Source organism: Epinephelus fuscoguttatus, linkage group LG3, assembly GCF_011397635.1.
Source record: "Epinephelus fuscoguttatus linkage group LG3, E.fuscoguttatus.final_Chr_v1".
In the NCBI taxonomy this organism is placed as follows: Eukaryota; Metazoa; Chordata; class Actinopteri; order Perciformes; family Serranidae; genus Epinephelus; species Epinephelus fuscoguttatus.
This window is the reverse complement of record NC_064754.1, coordinates 13,911,087-13,934,860: the sequence shown is the minus strand read 5'-3', so window position 1 is coordinate 13,934,860 and position 23,774 is coordinate 13,911,087. Positions and strand designations below refer to the sequence as shown.

Below are 23,774 nucleotides of genomic sequence, written 5' to 3'. Positions count from 1 at the left end.
CGTGGGTTGTTGCTAGGTGACCAGATGGTCTAGTTTGCATGTAAATGGGTCAAAAAGTGGACATGGTACAAACTGTGACATGTTCCGCCCACTTGTTTCCATGGCAACAGGCATGTGGAAGCTGAATCTCCAGTGTACAGACGATATGGATCTATAATTGTACCTGATGGCTGATCATCAGCACTCTTGATGTCTCCAGCCGTGCAGTCCTCCTTCAATGTGTCAGGAGATAACTGTTGTAAGCTAATTGCTGTGCTTGATGTGGTTGATTATGGGATGCCAATTTAATCTCTAGGAAACTCCAACCCAGTGAAGTCAAAGTTCAAAATACCCGCCCTAATCAAACTTCTGTTGGAATCTCCCTCTTCATAAAAAGGGATGGATTATATTTCTATCCATTTGAGTGACAGATTAAGGAGATTAGGACTGCTACAACTAAATGTAGTGTGTGTATGTGGTGAGCCATCCCTCTTCCATGCTTCACTGGCACACTTTTTTTGTCCTGCAAACACACATAGAGAATAATCCAGCACTAATCTGTCTGCGTCTGTGATGTTTAATTTGGCCAGCTCCGGGTGGCCGTACAGTAAACTCAGTTTTCTGCCTCAGCTGGTCCAATTTATGGAGGACTTGTCTGAGTTTGTGTTAATGAGGGATCTTATTAAAGATGCGGCCACAACACTAGAGCCTGTTCTATGTAGGAGCAACATTTGTCATCACCACCAATGGGCATGTAATATTCCCTTTCTTCATACCTGAAGTGAACTGTGTCATTGAACACATTTTGTAGCTGTTCCCATGACAGTTATCAGTGAACTGGAGGCCTCCTCTTTGCTTTCAATTATATTATGTGGCTGAATCTATTCTGCTACGGAGGACACTCCAGGTGACTGCTGTTACTCTTATTATTGTGTCATATCACTTTATTAAATAACACAAAGGACAACTTGATCGTTTCACTGTTTATTTGTTCACTTCTGCCCCCAGACTCACTCAAGTACCAAGTACTTTTGAAACATCTCCAATCAAATGATACCTACATTAAGTCCTTGCCCTGAGGGTCTGATTCTGGACCGTGCCGACTCCACGCCAGATGGAGGACGGTCAATTCAGTGTCTACCCATTTAGCAAGAGCTAACAAATCAGCAGTGACAAACATCCTAACCCAGCTGTTAACGAACTCAAACTGACACTGAAACTCGACTCGACTTTGTCATTAAACTAGGGCTGTCACTGTGAACGAATTTCCCTTGTGGTGATTAAGGGTGGCTCAACAGGATGATATGCGGAAACTAACACCAACATTTTTATTGTTTTTGCAAATTACTTCATTTGTTTTGATTTTACTGCTTCATAAATAAACTCTCAGCTATTATGTTGCTGCTTTTTAAATGAATAAGCTGACACAGTTTTAAAACAAATTATATACTTATTCACTGTTTAATGCAGAACAAAGAAGGACAATGATGCATAATAAGGGACACACTGTATTTTCATCTGAGATGTTGTCATGGACCAAGCAGTCAAAGCACAAAAACACAGATTTAAAGCTCAAAAACAGGTGGGTTTATTTCTCAAAAACTACATTTTACAAAGCAAATGACTAAAGATAACAAAGTTTGAGTTACAGGGCCCTTAAAAGAGGTCAGCCAAACATAACTCTGCTAAAAAAAGGCTAACAAAACTAGACATGAGCTCAACAAACAGACCGAACAAAATGAGATGATGGAGCAACATATATAGTGGTGGATCAGACCAACTTAAACACAAAGGGGAGAACTTACACTAACATTAACTGAGACTAACACAAAGAAACCCCTATTCCCCCCATGATGTCATAGCTGTTGTTGCAGTCCATGGGATGTGAAGGAGGTTGTTTTTTCCAAGCCAAAGTGAAATAATCTGGCAGGTGGTTGAACACAGTCGCTATTTTAGAGAGAAGACATGACATATTTGCTGTTGTTTTAAAAACAGGTCGACACAAAGCCCCCACTGCTTCTCCAGTGTTTTCATTCCTCCACTCCCAAAATCCTCCCCAGTCCCTCACTGGTTTCCCCTCGATTATATTGTGATTAAATGCACAGCAGACAATCCCACTGAGTGATCATGAGACTGGTACAAATGAGATGGCTGACATGATGGTGATGCCTATCAAACTGATAAAACAGCTTCACAAAGGTATGTGACTGTCAAATTTTTCAGTGCATGTCATCTTTATCATCACATCTTTATTTGTCACACAGCCTTCCAATAATTCATATGATGATTCTCTTATCTCATCATATTTATGAAGGTCATCTTACTGTGTACTGGAGGAGACTCTCATGACAACACAGGAATTGTCCTTTCCCGTCCGCTGTGCTTCTGTAACGTGATGTGCATGCTAACTGTGTTGTTTCTCTCTCAGTCTGGGCTCAGCAGCTCTGCATGACTGCCTGGCAGAACCCAGGTACAAAACATCATCTCCAACACACTCACACAGACCCGTCACACATTGCAACAGGAGGCAGACACTCAACATGAGATGTATTGTCTTAGCAACTGCTCCCTTGCACTACAAAATGTTCTCACCTGCCTTCATATTTCTACACTCACAAACATTTTCCACACACTGGAATAATGATTGGAACGTTCTGTCCTGCTGATACTGGTGTTACATTCAGATCTTTATGAATATAAATATAAATATGTTAATCGTTGTTTTAAATTTGAGCTGATCAGCTAGACTATAAAAAGTCAGACATACACATCTAATAAGTGTCACTGCTCCTGCTTGTCCTTCAGTGTCTCACTGTAAGACCGCAGCAGCAGGTGGTTGCACTCTCATCAGGATGTTTGCTTCTGTCGTTAGATGCTGCTGATGATGACTCATAGATTAAATCGAGTTCGTGTTTTACAGCTTTTAGCTGTCAGTGTGTGCTAATGATTTCCCCCCAATCGCTCCCATACAGAAGTGTTCAGCAGTCCAATCCATTTCAATTATGTTTGACCTTTCTTGTTCCTCTCCCACACGCTCTGATTAGAAACATTCACACAGACCAGCATGTTCTGCTCAGTGGCTGCCAGTAGGTGGCAGTATCTTTAAGGAAGTTACCTCAAGTCTATTTGCAGAGTACAGACCTATATGAGTCTAGGAGCATTTGAATTAGATTTTAAAGGTAAATTCGGTGCATCATTTTTCACTCAACAAGAATAAAACATCACTTTACCAAACAATCTCATCCATTGAAATCTCACAATACCTTTTGTGACAGTTTCAGCTAAGACCAACTGAATTTTGCTCCTGATGAAACTAAAATTTGAGAGTGAAATGTTCAACTCATTAATCCCAGGATTCAGAAAAAGTACTCATTTTCAAAGCATTAAAATCCAGATAACACAACACTCATGGTCCTGCAGGTAGCACTGTATTACTGGCCCAGTGACTGCACGTCTGCACGGAAAACCTATGTGACGTCACACCAGAGTCTGCTGGGGAATACTGAATTATTTAGAGGCTTTTTGCACCTCACATCTCTGTTGCAAGTGTGATTTGTCACAGGAAGCTGTATTGTATATATGTCTTACATATACATTGTACATGTTTTGGCATTTTGGTTGTTACCATCTTGTTTTTGGGGGGTTTTTTGGAGCCAGAAGTGACCATATTTGGGTGTTTTTTAAAGTGTAACTAAACCCATAAACTGTAGCGAAAACCAGTTTATATCTTATCAGTTAATTTAACAGGGACAGTGCACATCTACTTGGCTGCACCAGAGAGAAGGCCATAAGCTAATTTTCATCTGTAGTGCCTGGGCACAAAACAGAGAATAATTGCTATCTTCTAAAAGACACAATTATGAAAAAAAAACAAACAGAAAAAAACAACAAAAAAAAACAACGTAATTATAAGATAGAACATATTCATGACACAATGGCTTCAGCAATAACAATAGCAAGGCAAAGGTTATTGGTTTTTCTAGTTGGATAAAAATCAACCTGAGATTAAGATACATATAGTGTTAGAAACAAGAATAGAAACAGCACTCGTTGAAACCAAGCTGTTGCAATTCAGTTTTGCTGTTGACTGATCTGAGGCATGTGGCTGAAATGGTCACGGCATTTTTTTAAATTTCCAGGTTAGAGGCACTAAAGCCAAAACTCTGAGGTTTACCTACTTGTTAAGTGTTTGATTGTGTACAGCCTGTGAAAGCAAATTTCTTCTTTAGAGGACAATAAAGAATCACTCTGAATCTGGACGAGAGGATGGAGCTGTGGAGGAGCGAGTGTTTGGATCTGACACACAGGCTGTTTGCGAGGCGTAGACCACAGTCTGTCACTCAAAGCAGCCGCTCCCTTAATTATGCCCAACTTTAATCCTTAAAACGGTTGAGTTATATAAAAAGATTAAAGAAGAAGATTAAAATTAGCCATAGAGACCAAAACAGTTTTTGTATCAGGCTTTAAACATGTTTATCGCTACTATTAGTTGTGCATTTTATGGGGGGGGGGTTCTAAGGGGATTGAGCCAGTCTCAGGTGGCCATTAAAGGAAGTGCAGTTTTTGGCACTTCGGCACTTTTAAGGGGGATTTATACTGTGTTGGAGACCCTACGCCGTTGTGAGCACTTGAGCAGTGGTGTCTGCGTCGCTCTGCAATTACACCTCCAAAACTCTAGTTGGCGGCGGCGGTTTCTGTGAAGTGTTGTTAAGTTTAGTTGACACACCTGAAACACACTTTAAACACACATTAAACATGGCTTAATTGAGACCATTTCAAACTCAGGTACACAAATCAGCTTTACTATAACTCGCAGCACTCACAGACAAACACTTGTCTTTATCTGGACACATTTTCCCCGCAAATACGACATGCTAATGTTTTTAGCACAAGCCTATGGCATTTCACATTGTATGAATTAGCCTAGCAGCTAGTGGACTTCTCTCTACTCATATGAGGCCAGGGACAGCAGCAACATTTAACAAAGGTGATGTCACAAAATTTGGCTCCATTACAACTCACAAGGTTCACTGACAAAACAACTGTCTCATGCTAAACACATTTTCCAAACAGATGCTAACATCATTAGCACAAGTCTATGACATTTTACATTGTATAAGGTAGCCTGGTGACAAGTGGACATTTCTTCTGCTCTTCCTGAATTCCACTTAGACATTAGCCTCATTTTTTAGCCCCAGAGGTTAAAGCCTGGTCAGATGAGATTAGAGCTCAGTCTAAGTGTGAGTTTTGCAAGTATGTGATTACTGACAGTGGTGTTACTGTTGCTGATGACTGTATTAAGGTTTATTTCCCCAGACTGAAGCACGCTGGGATTTATTTCCAATCAGTATGCAGCTCTGATGGCAGTGGAGCTGACAGACTGCCAATAAGTGCAGGGAAGGATGGAGGAGATGAGAGAGAAAGAGAGCAGAGGAGGAGACAGAAAAGATGTGTGTTGATCTCTCTGTCTCTCTCTAATAGCTTTTTCTCTGGTAATGCACTCCTTAATGCACACCCAGGGCCCATCACGCACACACGCACACACACATTTGCCATCATTACCACGCAATCCCATGATGCATCAGTCTCTACAGTCAGCAGGGCGTATTCTCGTTTACCAGACCAGAGCAAACGTATGAGACGAGTGTATGTGTGTGTGTGTGTGTGGGCTATGTTTATATGTTTTCTGTGTTTTGATGTTGTGGTGGTCAAGTCCAGATGGGCCGACATTGTGTGTGTTCATACACTTTCCTCTGTTTTCTTTTACACACATGTATTTGGTTGTTATTGTGTTCAGAGGATGAGTGAGTGTAGTTTCATGTTGTGACCCTGCTGCGCTGTGGGGCTTTACTCTTTGTTAATGGGGCTGAGGGAGTATTCTGCATGTGTGTGGACACCATGTTGAATGTTGCGCCTGCCACCCGCACACTAAGAAGTCGCCGTTCTCTTGCAGTGGACAAAAACAAGCCCCGGGAGGCACCGGCAAGACCCACAAACACCAACAGCAGCTCGCAGGTAGCAGCTCCTGCAGGAGGGAACAACCAGAAGAAGCAGCAACCTCCACCTGACCTGGTACGTCCTCTTCTTTTTTAACATTTTGAGCTTTAGGACGCACATTCAGCTCAGTCACGGGCAAAATACAGGCATTTTTGAGGTGGATAAAAGTTGATTCAACAGTCAATTAGCCACAGAGGGTAGGAGCATCCACATTTAACTATAATATAAAGTCACCTTGCTCTTTATGTTTGTGTTTCTTGACTACATTTCTTCTTCTCATGTGGACAAGTTGTCATTCAGCATTTTATAAGTGTGCAGACATGATGATAAATCAAATGTATATGGGTTCATTTGAGGACATTTACTTATGATATATTTCACTCAAAATCAGGTGTTCTGATTTAATATCTTTATTTAGAATGCTATGTGGTATTTTTTACTCACAGGTACCGGACGTGGTGAATGGTAATACACCAGTACCAGCAGTTCTCCCAGCGCCTGCCACTGATACCACCAACACTGGGTCAGGCACCACCGGAGCCCCTGCTCTTGGGTCCAAAGCAAAAACTGGGTCACGATCCAGCCCCAAAGCAGTATCCCGCCTGCAGAATGCACCCAAGCCAGCAGCAGCCGGGGCGGCTGTGGCCGAGCGGATGGTCACAGCTAAACAGAACCAGAGCAAAGAGCAGGCGGAGAAGAAGAACCAAGCCATCATCCAGCTGAGGAAGCTACTCGTCCAGGGGAATAAGAGAGTGGAGGCTCTGGCTACAGTCATCCAGCATCTCTTCACTGAGGTACTTCACTTATTTCTGCGCTTACCAAACACTGAAAAAACACTCACATCACCTGCTGTGGAGTGAAAGCTTCAGGCTGTGTGACAAATAAAAATGGCAGTCGTCCAGTGCTGCGGTGCGTGATAATGTTTGGGTAATTAGGATAGCTCGGAGAAATATTTTAATAGAGATTTTCAGACGTGTTGGCAAGAAAGGCCAAGCAGGAAATCAGCCCAAGCTGCTTGATTTGCATATTGACCACATTGCGGATATGGCCAGGCAATGTTTTTATTTTATAATGAAATGAACCAGTAGAGTTCATACTTTACAGGATAAATGTGAAGTGTAAACTTTTTTATACCGGGGGGAATGAGAGACCTTGGTAAAGATGCGACAGTCAGTGCACGTAAACAACAGATTTCACTCAGCTTGTTGACCAGCTGACATTAATACCAGGACAAGTAATATATATAAACCTTTATTTAATCAGGTCAATTCTGGTGAGATCGCAATCTCATTTTCACACGAAACCTAAGTACATTAATAACGACATAAAACAGACAATTTCTAATAGAAAGGGGATATAGAAAACTATGATGAGTGCTATAGCTGTCTCTAGTTATAAATCTAAGGGCTGAAAGGTGGAGAGCATTTAGGGGCATAATAGTGTTAATTGCTTCTTTCTACAAGTTAAAAGAAAAGAGGACTCAATGGAGCATATCTGGTTTGCTCACAACGATACACCCTCTGATTTTGTTAGTTAGTGTCTCCAAAATCCTTCAGATCACAACTGTGACCCGCTTTCAAAAAACTAAGAGTAAGTTGGAAGGAAATTTGGGGATTTCATTTTTTATTGTTATTATTCATTTTTTCATAATCAGTAGAGGCCAACATTAGTCACCGCCTTATAAACATCGTAGCTAGCTTGCAAGGTCTAGCTGTGTTCAGCTTTAATGAGGAGATTCTTCTCAAGTTTCCTGACACAGTAATCACAGTAATTTGCAAACCTTGAATACATTACATTTGTATATTTCACACGTATCATATCAACATTTTCAAAGTGACAGTATATGAGCTGACTTTGGCATCAGGAGGGAGGGGACAGTGGATGGTGTGACACCTGGGTGAAATGTCTGTCAAGCTGCACACCACTGTTTGAGACCTACAAACAACCCGTTTCTGCTTTTCCTGCAGTAATTATGTCCCAAAAAGCCAAAACGTGATCTTTTCCAAACATAACCAAGTGGTTTTTGTGCCTAAACCTAACCACACGTTGTTGAAGCGTAAAATTTAAGGTGTCCACCATATAATAACATGCAAATGTAACGAATCTATGGTTTGCAGAAATGTGCGATGCCAACCTTTCATTCTGGTGATTGGATTGTTATCTGTTATTTATGTTATGTCTCACTGGAGCTCCACGGCACCAGCGCGGTAGTTTAAGTCTTTATAATGAGAACATAAAAAATGGTGTCCCTTTCTGTCTACTGTGGCTGTATTGTAGGAGGTTCAGCCTCATTATTGACTTTAGTTTTCTCTAGATGGGATCTTCTGTTTAATGAAAATATTTTTGGATGCAGCCAGTATCGTACCTCCTGTTAGCGAGAGTTCCCCCACACTTTCTGGTAACTATGGTGGCTCTACAGTGTGTCTGGTGCACCACTTTAAAGGCAGATAAGGTGGATGTGTTTGTACATGTAAATACAATACAGTCTAGTGCAGCTCCAAGGGGGCAAATGAGGGGAAACTATCAGTTATCAGCACACCATCCTTCCCCTTTGGCATTTTACAGCAAAGCACCCACAGCCTGTAATTAAAGCATCACGCACAGTTGTCGGTGATATGACGGTGTTGCTGTTTTTAAGGTGCTCGTTGGGATGCTTGTAGAGGAGGAGCGGAGTAATGGCTGTTTTTAGTAGGAAGCGTTAAGCAGGGAGAGGCTTGTCTGAGTCCACACCCAGCTGCCATTAACAACAACAACACATGATGCCACTGAAACATCCTGCTGCTGTTTGACACTGATGTGCTGATGGATTTGTGAGTGCGTGTGAGTGGTATGAGCCTGTATGACACTTCTCAAGAGGCATGCTCTCTCATGTGTGGCTCTGTGGTGCAAACACTTATGTTGTTTTTACAAACTCTGATTTGATGTTTTTGAATGTAACACTCTTATTAATTCCTGGTATAAACACACTTCTTACTCGTCTTCCTTTGGCTGACGCATAAAGTATCTCCACTGAGGTGATGACAGGTACATCCAAGAAAAGTGAATTAAATAATTCCAATAAAAGGCGCAGGTATTTGTTGCTCTAGTCTCTAAACACTTCTGTTAAGGGGGTTAAACATCACTGAGTCAGTTTATACTGAAGTGGGCTGGTTCCTCATGTGCTGGAGACTTCTGATTGGTCCGTTCAGGCACCAGGATGTGTCAGTCATACAGTCCCGGACATGGATAGGCTGCTGAGTAAATATTTGCTCTCTGATTACAGGGATTAGTGGTGTCATGTTTGCAGGGCATAATGAATATGAAGTGAAAATTAATGCACACAAACACACATCACTGGGAGTCGTTTTGGTTCAGCCACAATAACTATCATTCAGCTGGGCGCACCTTGTCAAGTGATCCAGTGTGTGAACCCTGTCATTAGACCTGTTTTCTCAGTGTGTGATTGTGTGTGTTTAAACCTATACATGTACATGAACTCAGCACTTTGGATAGAGTTCTGTCACTTTGAACTTTCTTCTCTTCTCGTTCACTCTGCCTGGTTGAACTGTCATGTTGTTCGTGCGGAAGGTGCTGGGGGAGCAAAGGCAGAATAACACAAATGCCTTTAGTCTGTGAGACCTCAGGGGACTTTACAACCACACACACACACACACACACACACACACACACACACACACACACACACACACACACACACACACACACACTTGAGTTCATTGTACACACTTGTTTTGTAGCTGCATGTTGTGTAGATTTCTGCCTTTCACTGCAGGAATCAGACTCTGCTTCACTTTCTTCTAACCACTAATTCTCACGATATAAATGATATTAAATTCTTATGAAACCACAGTATTGAAGCAAAATATGAAACTTTAAAGGGACACTTCACCCTAAAATCTTACCTGCTATTTATCGGTTTAGACTGTTTTGGAGTGTGTTTGTTTGTTTATTTAGCACGTATTTAAAAAAAGTCAACATTACAATTCATGTAGGAACTATTTTCTTTCTGCCGAGCTACACCCGCCAACCATATCGCCGCACAGAAGGAAGCGTGCATCTACTCATGGACAAGAGGCTCATGGTTGTGATATGAGATGTAAACATTGATTTTTTTGTTTCTTTATTTAACCCATATTTAACCAGGTAAGTCCTGTTGAGATCAACAGTCTATTTTATAAGGGAGACCTGGCCGAGACAGCAGCACACAAAAATTTACAGCTAAACAACAACACAATAAAAACACATAAAAGATACACAGTAACACGTAGAAATATCAGAGCACCTACACATAATGGCAAGACCCAACCGACTCATTCATCCCTGTACTTTTGAGAGCTTTAAAATCAGGCAGAGGGACCAGGTTGCGTAGTTTCAAATATTTTAGGAGGTTATTCCAAGTGAGAGGAGCAGAGCACATAAAAGCTTTCTTACCCAGCTCAGTCCGAGCACTAGGAACAGACAACATGGCACCCTACTCGGCTGAGCTGTTATGTTCAGTGAGCTAGCAGTGGATGTACACTTCTTTCTGCACAGTGATAAGGTTGGCAGGTGTAGTTAGGTAGAAAGAAAATAGTTCCTACATGAAACTGCTCACAACAAGGTCTGTGGATTATCTTGAGTAACCAGGTCATGACTTCTGGAGAGAGACATTGCTGTTGAGTTTTCCAAATGTATTTTTTGGGCACTTTGAGCACCACAAGCCGAGTGCCATCTAGTTTCATTATATTGGAGAGAGGGCAGACATCTCTATGGCCGATATCTTCAACACTCAGCATCTCACACCAAAACAATCTAAACTGATTAATAGCACTACATATAAGAGGAAAATATTAGTAATTTTGATTTTGTGGTGAACTGTCCCTTTAATACTTACCGTGGTAGAATCATTATATCCAACCATGCTGACAAAGGCAGCAATAACACACACATGCTCGTACAAGGTGAACCTTTACTGATAACACATGCAAATATTTCTAAAGTGGCCTGTGTTCTATTCTTGCTTTGAAGATAATGAAAATGTACATACACCTAAGGCGCACACGCATACACACACGCACACACTTGTCCTTGGTGTGTGTTAGTGTGAGAGGCTCAGGACAGATATAACTCCCTGCATGTCTCTCCGAGGGAAAACAGCTCTTTATCTGTTTAATAACCTGCTATCAGCAGTAACAACCAGCTCATGTATGAGTGTGTGTGCGAATGTTAACTGTTACATAACTCTCAGCATGGACTGTTTGAATCGGGACCTGATTAGCATGGTTTTGTGTATTAGGATAATTGCTCAATTTCTGTGGCTGTTTTCCAGCAGCTAAGTGTGTACAATGGGACTGTAGCATGTAAAGATCAGCTGTGAGCGAGCTCTCAGAGGTTCACAGGGCAGGAGCCTCCCTGGCTGGGTTATTGATTAGATGGATGGCCTGGTGGAAAGTGGAGGTGAAGGGGGAGTGATGAATAGAGGGGAGGGAGGGGCGGAGGAATGCAGCAGCTGCAGTTTAAGCCCTGGAGCACTTTGATATGCATGTCTGAGATAATGTGTGTTTTATCTGAAGCATGAATACCAATGCTATCTAATCTGGCCTACACACTTAAAAGGTGACTGGTGAGCATAAACTGCACACTTGATGCAGAGCTACTTTCCCCTCAGGGTGGGCTGTGGGTGGGGGTGGGGCTGTTTGGTTTAATGAGGCTTTAGTTTTGGTGGGTGGTGCGTGTACTCCACTCTGAAAGACCCACACTGGGGTTGCAACACTAGGAGGTTTTCACAGTATGATAACCATCTCGCAAAATATCACAGTATCACAGTAGATGGTGTAACATGATTATTTATTATCAGTTATAATGACCGTTAAAGTAATAAAAACAGTAGTGTTCTCGGTTGATCAAAAGATTTGTTATAATTGAAACTTAAAAACATTTTAATGGATGTATGTGTAAAATGAAAATAAAAAAATGAAGGTGAGATTCTTCATCAGGTTGCATTTTTGCCCTTAATACTGTAGACCGGCAAAATGTTAACAGTATGATAACCGTAACTTTTCATATCACGGTAAACCTTAAAACCGATATACCTTTGCAACCCTCATGTTTTCAGTTCGACTTCTTTATTTATTTTCTGCACTTTCTGAGTGTTTCATATGTTGGCAACCGTAAATGTACAAAGGATTTATTTCCCAGAAACTCTATGAGAAAGTGTCATTAAAATTTATTCCAAATTACATAGTTGTTGTTTTTTTAAAGTTACTGAATGAATTAGCTAGAGATTATTTATTTTTGTTTGTTTTGATTTCTCATTGTCACTTTTCTCTGGCACATCTGAGATGCGACCAATCATTGTTTTGGAAGACACAAATAAGTCTCAAGTCTTTGCGCTTAAGTCCCAAGTCCTAAAAGTTAAGTTTTGAGTCCTTAACAAATTGCAGTGGCTATCCTTAGTCTTCATTGTTTTCATCTTTGTTAACCACATTTTAATGATGACAGGAGACTGCTTTACATGTCAGTTCAGTAGCAATGCCAATTAACAAACGGTAAAACAACTGTATTGCTCCGCCGTCCTTGTTTATTTTCTCAAACTGAAAGTTTCACAATAAAAGCTTCACTTCCTGTTCTTTTGTCACATATAGACGGTAGCTGCAGAGGAGCAATAAAGATTCACAGAGGTCAAAATATACAGGAACAAAATAACCTCACATATTTAACAACCTCTTCAACATCACACTGAAACATATTTCTCTCTGTTTTGTAGCAAGTCACACCATCTAACAATAAAACTAACTTATAAACTGATGAACAGCACTTACACAAATCATAATGTCACCAAACTGCCATTTTACATGCAAAAAAAATCATGGATGCTTTTAAATAATTTGTATTTGTTAAAACAATTGCAGCTGAACTTGATCACAAAGAAGCAGTGCTGCTGACTGCACTTTCACAGCATATAAAATTATTAACTAGGACCACAATTCGCTCATCGCAGCCACCTCAGCTCTGTCTATAATTTGTGACATGGCATACTGCCAATCATTTGTTGCTGACAACCACATGTTTCTTGTACTCCAATGAAATGATCCTTTGCATCATTTTTCCAACTGCTGCTCGGTAATGTAACGTCAGTTCCTCATGGTTTTTGCCTGCGACTTGATTTCATGCTGTCGGAAGGTTCAAACAAAGTGGATCCAGTGGATTAACTATTGGCTAACTTGGAGTAATGTGTGTTAACATTAGTTGAGTTGGGAAATGAATTGATCCGTGACACGCTTTTTAAATAATATGCTTTTTAATCTTCGTGCTTGGGGGAAGGTTTTCAGTATTTTAAAGTCCAAGTAAAGTCACAGGTCATTGGTGTTAAAGTCCAGGTCGAGTTGCAAGTCTTTCAGATTTTTGTCACATTGAGTCTAAAGTCATCAAAACTGTGAGTCCAAGTTGTGTGACTCAAGTCCACCCCTCTGGTAGATACTGTTTTGACACCAATATGGATGGACAGTAGAGAATTTGTTTGTGTTAAAGTGATTTTTAGAAGGTTTTGAGGACATTTTGATAAATGATACTGCTGTCATACTGGGTCACATTTAAAATTAGCTTTAATCCCCTTTTTCAAGTGAACATAACTTTGTTGTTTTTAGTTAATTTAGGTGAACAAATAGACACAGATAGAAACTAAACCATCATGCTTCAGGGATGAAGACTGTTATTCATTGTCCATCGTGTTCCCATCAGAAGGAGCTTGTTATTACTCTGCAGCATGCCGTCTTTTCTGTGTTGATGTTAGTGTTGAGACAATGTTGTTACAGAGTGCTGGCAGGGTTTCGTGGTGAACAGGGGAAGATAGATAAGTGCTGCCCTAAATTTAAGAAGTCCCAGCTTGTAATCTTCTCCGCAGTGCTGTAAAACTTAAGTTTGTGCCATAAAGATAAACTGTCTTCACCACAGAGTGAATTTATATGACTGATTCAGTGTGAGTTATTTTTAATGTAAACTTTAAATAGACAGAGGAATATATAAGTAGAAAGTTAGAAAGGACATGAGTAAAGTCAGGAGAGGCATGAGCTAAATGCAGAAACACCAGTTTCCTGCGTAAACGACTGGTAGGGAACACGACAAAGGGAGATAAGAGTAAAGATATAAAAGGAAGGTGGTGCAGAAATAACTTGCATTCCTGCATCATACAGTATCCAGGCAGTGGGAGGAGAAACAGATGGAAGGAGGGTGGAGAACAGGTACAGAGTGGGAGGAGTAGAAGTGGCTGAGTCAGTAGTAGACAGAGAGTGTCTCATTCAGTAGAAGGACTGAGAGAGAGAGTGTGTGTTTGGCAGTGTGTGTTGTCCCTTGGTGACAGAGGGAGGGAATCAGTTAGAGAAGGAGGAAGGACTGAGGACATTCTTTGAAGGGTGTGTGTGTGTGTCTTCGTTGACCGAGGCATGGGCACCACGGCCAGCAAAGCCCATGCAAAGCCCAGCAAGGCCCTCCCTCATCGGCGCAAGAAGAAACGCAAGGTGTGTGTGTGTTTACTGCCACAGACGGGGCTCTGCTTTACTTCAATCTGCTGCTGCTCTTTTCTTTCTCTTCACTTCTGCTGGTCTGTGATCAACACGCTGGAGACGTCAGGGATTATGAAATCATTTTACAGCTGGGTCACTTTACAGGATTCTAGCTGCATGTGTTTTCCGCCTTGTTTCTCACATTGGTCACATTAGCTGTTGGTTTTTCAGTCCAGACTGTTCAGAAACAACATGACACCGTCTGGTTTGGATCATGAATGTCATGGTTGAGTTATGAAATGTGACATAAAGGCTACAACAGGACCTGAACGCTTCCTATCACTACTCCTATAATCATATTTCTGAGTTTACATTTTCACTGTCAGGAAAATGTTGTCATGACAAGCTGTCTTTGTACCTTTCGGCTGTCTATTCCCACCGCTTCCTCCATCTGTGTCTGCTCTTTCACTTTACTGACCCCTCCAACAACAGATGGTCTTTATGACTCTGTGTGTGTGTGTGTGTGTGCGTGTGTGTGTGTTTGAAAGCAAAAATGCAGCAGCACAAACGTTCGCTTTCCATTGTAAATTCCACTACTCCTGTTGTAAAGCTGCTGTTATTTTACGCGTGCGTTCGTGTGTGTGGCGGTCGTAGATCATTGGTTTGCATGGGAGAGGAACACCCACTGTTATGATTGGCTTGTGGGGCACAAGAATGGTTATTTAGAGGCTATCCGCTCCTCTAGCATCAATGCACAGCTGCTTCTGGCTCATTCTACTTTTAGTTATTACTTCATCGTAAAGGCACAAAAAATGACAGCAGTGAACCAAGACGAGTTGTATTCATGTTAGGACACAGTCAGTAGTCATCTTGCGAAGGCTGTATGAGGACATGTGGACATTCTTGGTGGCAGTTTAAGGCGGGTTCTTCTTTCAGAATAACAAAAATATTATATTTTAACAAATATTTGAACAAAAATATTGCTGCTGTTCATGCAGGACACCATGTCCACTGATGAAATGAATCACCCTTTTCGGGGGATACAGCCTACAAGCTAGCACTCAACATTTCACTAACAGCATATTAACATCAATAGATGTTGAATGTCTTGCTAGAAGACTGTTCAGATTGCTCAGGCCTATGTCAGTGTTTTTGTGTGTGACATTCAGAGCATTAACGCTGAAAACGCACCAAGCAGCAGTGAAGTAAAGCTTGTCGCAATAATTATATTGATCTGTGTCCAGAAGACATGTTGATATGTTTCAGGTGAGAAGAAATTCTTTGTAACAAAGGTCAACATGTTACAGGACTTTGTTTACTGATTGGCTGCTCATATTTTCTGGCCGCAATTAGTCATTAGAAGTTCACTTACCTTACCTGGTAGAGCAGACACCCCATGTACAAAGGCTGTGTCCTTGCGCTGCATGTCATCCCCACGCTCTCTCCACCTTTCACACTAAATCTGTCCCATCAAATAAAGGGAAAAAAGCCCACATGCCACACTTTGCCACTCCTTGGTGTGTTTTTAGGCGTAATAGAGGAGCAAACCTTTATTTGCTATAAGATGTAGTGGGGTTAAGGCATCCTGAGCACAGAATAAAGTCACGCTAACTGTGTGTGTGTGTGTTGTAATCCGAGCTTCTCTGTGGTTTGTTGTGGTAAACTGGTCTGGCTACATGTGGATGTTAGTGTGTGTGTGTGTGTGTGTGTGTGTGTGTGTGTGTGTGTATCCCATTGGCTAACTTATCGTCGCCATATTGTACTGCGCTCATGCGGCAGTTATTGCTGATATCAGGACAGAATCGTCGTGGAAACACACATCCCCAGGTTCCCCACCGGTTTGTTCTGTCAGCACTGTTGCTGTTGTTTAGCACTATTTATGGAGTTAGCTGCTAGCTGCTGGCTCGGCCACCTCCATGTTGAGAACCATGTGGAGAGAACTCATACACTCTGAATTTTACATAAAGCCCCGTTAATGTCACCAAGCAACTGTTCATTTGCCCCACTTCTTTCCATCTCAGTCATTACTAATGCTTAAATGATTTAAGAATTTGACAAAAGTGAGTAAAATCCCACTTAAGACAGAGTGGATAGCCACTGATTTCACAAACAGGACAACACAGCACTCACTAAGTTACTTTGCAAAAAATGGTGGGGGTTGTTCCTGTCATCTGCGACAGGGCAGGAGGAGGCGGCTGCAGTCAGATTTCACTGTGTATGCCGGAAAGAGTGAATGTTATGGTAGACTAATTTATTCAGATGTGGGAGTAAAGGATCATAATGTTCTTCTTTGGAGTGCAGCAGTGCACTTTGGTACGCTCATCAGGATCACGTGTGCTGGTCCACATGTTTACAAGTGTGTGTGTGTGTGTGTTGGTGTGGTGTCAGCAGCCTTACAGTGTTAGATGTGAAGAGTGAAATGTATATAAAGTGCTGTATATAACGGGCATCCCTTGATGTCTCAGAGCATGGTTATAAAAACACTGAGACAGACTTTATCTTAACATCATATCTTTTATCTTTTTTATTGGAGTTAACCTTTAAAAGCAATTTCTTTACTTTTTCAGGTCAGTTACAGCTGCAGCCTTGAGCAGTATAATGGGTGTTTTCAGCCATGATGGATGTTTGTTATTTTCTTGATTGTTCTAAGACCAGATAGGATCTGGTCGCCCTTCTTTCAGAAGCTTTCTCTAATGTTTGGTAAACCGCTAGCTCTTTAATCTGTATAATAACATTCCTACTTAGAGTCCTGTCTCTAACCTCACCTGACCTCTACAAAAGTGTCCTGTAGTTATCTGTCACTGATTGCATCACTTAACTGTGATGAGTACAAATTCTAAAACACAGAATGGCAGATATCTTTGCAATCATGCACCGCTCACTTTGTAGTTCACTACATGATATGTTCGCTGTTTTGCAGTGTTGTCCCAAACCTTTTATAGTGTACACTGTACGTGTGTGTGTGTGTGTGTGTGTGTGTGTGTGTGCGCGTGTGTGTGTGCATTTACCAATTTCTGCTCATGTTTGAGTTTGACTTAAGTCTCTTCATCTTCTCTCCTGTGTAGCGCGAGGAGGCCTTGAAGCAGAAGAAAGGGTTGACGCAGGAGCTGGCAAACCTCCGAGAAGAGCTGGGTAAGAGACGCTTCAGAGAAAACCACTCGTGCTACCAAGTGCTAATTCATATCCCTGCACTTCCTCTCTCTGTCTCTCTCGTACATTTGCATGTGGAGCACGTATATGAAGCTTATCAAGGACAGGTCAACTGCCATTCAAAACCTGATGTTGTTTCTGCTGTTATGCTGTAGTGCAGCTGCTCCTCACGCTCAGCAAAGGGCTCAAAGCAAGAGAATTCTCCACACAGGCTGTAACCTGTCAACACATCTGTCATCTGCTCTGTGCACTTGTGATTTCATGAGTTTTTTATGTGCATTTGAGGACTAGTAGGTTATACATAACAACACAACATCGATGGGTTTTTAGGATTTTAATTTTCAGGCTAATTAGTTTAATTACTATATTCATATTAAACATCAACAACTGACAGCCTGGAGCATTCTCCATCTTCACATTTTATTTGAGAATGTCTGTGTCACCAGGTTGGATGTGAAATGAAATCTGGTTTGTTGCTTTACAGCACAAACAGAAATAGCCAGGCAAGTATTTAATAGTTTGAAGCTCCAAAGCTTCTTTGATAACACTGGCATTCAAATTCTAAATCAACTTTTTGCTGCATGTCTCTTTATTCTGTTTAAACTGGTATTTCTGCACATTTGCAGATAAACATTGGGCTACACCAATAATAACAGTATTCTACTATTTGTGGAGTCAGGCCCCGATCGCACAGGCAGAGGGTACTCGCTGTAGCTCTGGTTGAGGGTGAGAGGCTGTCAGCAAATAGTTTGTTGGACATAAAGAAACGGAGATCTGTGTGGGCACATGAGACCCTAAAGAGAGGGCGGATCATGGGGAGTACCACCAGTTGGTCCAGGAGCTTCACCTCAATGATGGCTGTTTCCAGACATATTTTAGGATGACTCAGGGGCAGTTTGGCAACCTGCTGTCTATCGTCGGGCCGTGTAGCACTGGATATCCAGCAACTGCTACCGCTAGTTTCTCCTCCATTATTTAGCAACTGTAAACTTATTGTCACAACCACCACAAAAGGCCCGCCTCTCATATCATCCAATCAGAGATAACCTGGGGCGCTTTTCTGTTGAAAAACTTGAGCTTACAGTGGAGGAGTTCAGAGCGCTCCGGCAAAAACATCAGCCACCTTGAGCGCTGAAACACGAGGTGCATGGCAACACAAATACAGCAAGCAAAAAGCTTCATTCTCATTAAAAAGAATTTCAAAAAGCCGTCTCCAGCTGCTAAAACACTTTCTGTGTGGTCGGGACCCTGGACTCCAGAGATGACTGCGTATGTTGTGTGATCCAAACATTTCCAATAACTCCAGAGCATTTTTAAGTCACAAGGAAAAATTTATTGGAAAAAGTAAGATGTAATCCATTCCAAAGTTCAAACCATCAAAACAGTGTCTAGCCTTTTAAAGAACAATATTTTCACTGTGGTCAAAAAACTGTTTGCTCTCCCGCTTCCTGCACACAAAAGGAGGCACGCACCTGTATCAACTGAGAGGTGAAGCAGCAGTCTAACAGCACTGTAAATTACATTTATTCATGAAAGAAACTTGGTTAAATTTAAAGAGAACTAACTAATTTAATCTGATTTATCACTTTACTCAAATTGAGGATTTTGTTAGAGAATTTTTAATGTATTTTTTAGGGTGATGACGTCATAAAAAACAACGACAGACATTCAAAGCTTCATTTGTAAACCTAAATAGAAGCTTTAAATGGAAAAAAATGACATTTGGGACAGCCCTGGAAATAGATTTATGGCACAAAACTAACTGGACTATTTGTCAATTTTAAGTAGATATATGGTTTAAAAGTTCAATGGTTTTCATGTTATTTTTCTGAATAATATGAGCACCTTTAAAAGCGACTAGTCTATTAGTATGAGTGTCAACAGCAGCACATAAAGGCCTCTCTTTATTCCACTCACTCAATAACTGCCCGTCAGAACCATCTTGTCTCACAGTGTAATGTAATGAATGGAAGATAATTGCAGCAGGTGAGTAAGACTTTAATGACGAGAAGATCCGTCTAAAGAATGCAGAATGTCACCTGGCCCTGCTGGGGAGGTTTTGGAAAATGATTAGGAAACAGGTTTCATGTCTTATGTACGTGTGTCTGTTGAGGTGTGTTGCTCAGTATCTCCACAGCGTTTGGCAGTCAGCCATTTCATCTGTCCTGAAGACAATACACGAGTTCAACCCTGATGGTTACAAACTATGTGTTTACTCAGAAAAGAAGGAAGGCGGAATATTTTGTATCAGTGTTCTCATGGCAGTGGTTGTTAAAGTTATAGTTTGTTTCCAGATGATTGAATCGTCTCTCAAACTAGACAAACATGTCTTCACATATGTGTGGAGAGAGGGGTTAAAGTTTCTGTTTGAGCATCTGAACACAAACATTTAGGTCGCAATATGGAAATATCATTACTGTACACTTTGTGTCCCAAATACAAAGTGATGCTGGTATGTGTGCACGCAGACAGCTGGGAGTGTGTGTCATGTCAATAACAGCTCTGCCAGTTTGGCTGATACAACAGGATTATATAAGAACACACACACTTAAAGTCACACTAACGCACCATAGTGACACACACTCACTGGAGAGACTTGCACGGTGTGTCTTCACATGCGCTGTATTTACATAGCAACATGAAGGCATGCATATCTGCACACAAGCACGCACAAAGAAATATGCACCCACACTTACTGCTGTATTAAAAATAACCCTGACTGTAAGTCAAGTATATACAAGTATTTAAACACACACATTTGCTCTGAATGCCATCTTATATTTGGCTTCATGCACGCTGCACATGTCACACAGCGCACACACAGACACACACACGCCTTCTCCTGTTCACCGTCACTTTCCTTTTAAAACACCCCCTCTCTCTGTCAACTTTCCCTCCGTCTATCAGTCTGAGCTCTGACTATAATCTTTTCTTTTACTGCATGTTTGACCCTTGGCTCATCTCTTTACACACAGAGCTGAGGAATGTCAAAAATGTATAGACTCCCGCTGTCAACACACACACACACACACACACACACACACACACACACACACACACACACACACACACAGAGTTGTCTGTTAATCCCTCATAGCCTCCAAGTCAAACTGAATGTGAACAGCCCGTTCCTGTCTCACTGGGTAAGGTGATTTTAATAGCTTTCATGTGAAGTTTTACAATGTTGAGTAACTGTAACTAGCTGCTGCAACTATTAGGATCAGGTTAGAGCGGCATTCCTGCTTCCTCTGCTGCCACACAGGTCTCGCTCATCTCACTCATCCTGAAATGCCAACCTGTTTATTTGCTTTAAAGTAAAGTTCCGCAATCAGAATAGATGAAGTGTGTTTTAGAAGCACTGATGTAAAGAGGTTAATGCTCAGGCAGAGTCAAAGATTTAAAGGGGAACACCACCTAAATTAAAACATTCAAGTCACTCAAAGCCAGAAACTAGAGAAATAAAGCAGCATCTGAAATTCCATATTAACATGCGATGCAGCAGGCTTAAACATTATGTGAGCTTTGAAATCAATGGTAAGTGAATTGTATACCATTTCCAGTGAAATACTATAGTATATCCCGCAATGCAACGCGGTTGTAGTGGCATTCCCTCTGAATATCAAAAAAGCCACTACTGAGCTGTAGGCACAGTAACTAAAGTTTGATGTGAGTGACAGGGGATGTAATCCAGTTTTTAACTGTTAACTGAAAAGCTGAAATTACACTCAGTCACACAGTAGAAAAACGATGTGCTCCCATGCCTAACGCAGCTCTCTGCTCAACTAAACTGCACATATTGTAAATTATAAGATTAAAGGGCGCGTCCAAATCAAATTTCAACATACCTGCATTTTAGTCCTTTTACATTTTTGTACAGTATCTAAGTTTTATACAGCAGACAGCGACTGAAGCAGTTCTATAACATCAATACATATTAAATATCTCTAGAGGTGAATAACTTTGGTCGTGAGTCTGCTGCCTGATGTGTAGTTTAGGAAACACTGTATGAAGTATTGTGGTAAATAAATGTAATGTTACGTAATTACTGAGCTTTTGTATGGGTATAACATAGGTTGGGCTTTTTGTTAGCCGTACAGTGGTGTGGCTTCAGGGATGGCGGTGAGTCGCTCCACTGCTTTGATCCAGACTGAAATGTCTCAGAATCAGTGTGGATGCTGTGCCATGAAATTTGGCACACACAAACATTTTATCTGCTAAACATTGTTGTTAGCAATCAGGAAAAACTCTTTTTTATAGTAAAAAGAATGTTTATTAACATGTGCACATAATAATGAAAAATGTGACAAGTGTTTGGCGATGAGACCCCATTGAGATGGTCTGATTTAAGGAGACGCTGACGGTGGTGGAAGAGGTGGTGAAGATGAGATGAGAAGAAGATGAGGAGAGGGTGGAGAAGTACTGATGATCTGGATGAGTAGAGGAATGAGCCTTTGTTGAGCTCATCCTGGATTCTGGATGCAATGGCTGGCGGTGATACAACCGAGGAGGGCGAGACGATTCTGCCTAAAATGACATTTGACAGCAGCAGAGGAGAGAGCAGATTTAAAATGTTGCAGTAGCATCCTGATTGGCTGAGAGAGATCGTGGCGACGTTTGATTGGATAACTAGAAGAGTGAACACCCATAGTCAGCTGATTAGAGGAAGCAGTGGGAGTGGGAGGGAGAGAATTGTGAAAGGGTGAGCACATAGAAAGTCTTCCTGATTGAATTTACGCTGAGCTTTATTTAGGTAATTCAAATGTTATCTTGTCACAAAGATGCCTGTGATATAACGTTCCACGAGTTTGCCTGCAGTTTGCACTTTCTAACATCAGAAGTAACATTACTCCTACAGACATGATGAAAAAACAAAACTCAGTAGGTTCACTATGCTTGCAGACACCAGTATAAATGAGGTCAGCACAAAAAATTTGGGAGTGTTGTGTTGTTCGAGATTACTTATATTTTTGGACTGTCTGAGACCATAGGAAAAGCATGTATGAGTTCTGAAAAAGGGCGTAGTCTCTTGTTATGTGATCGATGTTTGCATATTTAGAAACTACCCATTCCTGGGGGACATTAAACCCAAAGCTCGTGGCTATATGCAGAAGTCACATTCGGTAAATGTTTTAGTTTATCACCCTGTCAACAGGAGGAAAGCTTTGTAAAAGACTGTACATTATAAAGTAAAATCCTTGTGCCTGCAGCCAACAGTGTATTTATAAAGTCTCTGCAGCTGTGTGTCACTCTTCTAAACAAGTTGGTTGCATTACCTTGATCGCAATCGGTTTTCCTTGTTTCACTGACTTCCTGCATTCACTCTCTTGTTTTTATTCACTGGAGCAAGCAGCAATAAAGCCCTCACTTCCCCCCTTACAACCCCAAACACGACCTCCAGGTAGACATCATCACACTGGAGAGAAAAAGAGGGGTCTCTTCTGAAGTGATGTCATTATAATACACCGCCACCTGCCAAGCACCTGCTGTCACACACACACACACACACACACACACACACACACACACACACACACACATACACATACACACACAGATAGTGTTGTCTGGTCTACGATAGAGAGCAGGCTTGTGTTCGAACTGCCCTCAGCTGTCGTTGGCTTTGTGTCTCCATCACCATGGTGACAGGCGCATTCACTCGCACTATAGAGCTCCATTCAGAGGGAGACAGCAACTGTCCCGACTGCAGCCAGTTGTTAGCACACAGTTACATAAGGTAGAACATTATTATCACAGGCACAGTCAGTGCTGTGTGTACAGGGTGGCTTTTGATAAGTTCACGTCTCAGGTGATGGCTTCCAGCTGTTCCTGGTAGATCAGTGGTTCTCCATCTCAAGCACCACCATTAAAAGACAGCAAGGCGGGCCTACTATATTCAGCTGTGGAGAGTTCCCACTACAGGCAGGTTATTTTTAATCAGAGGATCATATAGTGTTGACTGTTGTCGGCCACACTGTACAAAGGCTTAGCACCAGAGTTGGCACTTCAACTCTGCTACACAACAGTCATACACTGCACAGGTCACTGCTTAAGTAGCTACTAGCATTTATGTTTAATGTCCACTTCAGTTTCAGTAGGGCTGCTCTAGATAGTCTCCTGATCTGCACTTCTCCTCTTAATAGTTTCCATTTGGAGGCACCATTGCGGTGT

At 41.5% G+C, this 23,774-nt stretch overlaps 1 protein-coding gene across 3 annotated transcripts in view; it reads left to right on the top strand.

Moving 5' to 3' along the window:
* LOC125885054 (microtubule-associated tumor suppressor 1 homolog) overlaps window positions 1–23,774 on the top strand; it is a 96,956-nt gene that overhangs the window by 62,333 nt on the left and 10,849 nt on the right. For all 3 annotated transcript variants that reach the window (XM_049570442.1, XM_049570433.1, XM_049570454.1), the window contains 3 exons: window positions 5,933–6,051; window positions 6,423–6,770; window positions 17,522–17,588. In XM_049570442.1, coding sequence (XP_049426399.1) covers window positions 5,933–6,051; window positions 6,423–6,770; window positions 17,522–17,588 — 534 coding nt within the window. The remainder of the gene's footprint in view (window positions 1–5,932; window positions 6,052–6,422; window positions 6,771–17,521; window positions 17,589–23,774) is intronic.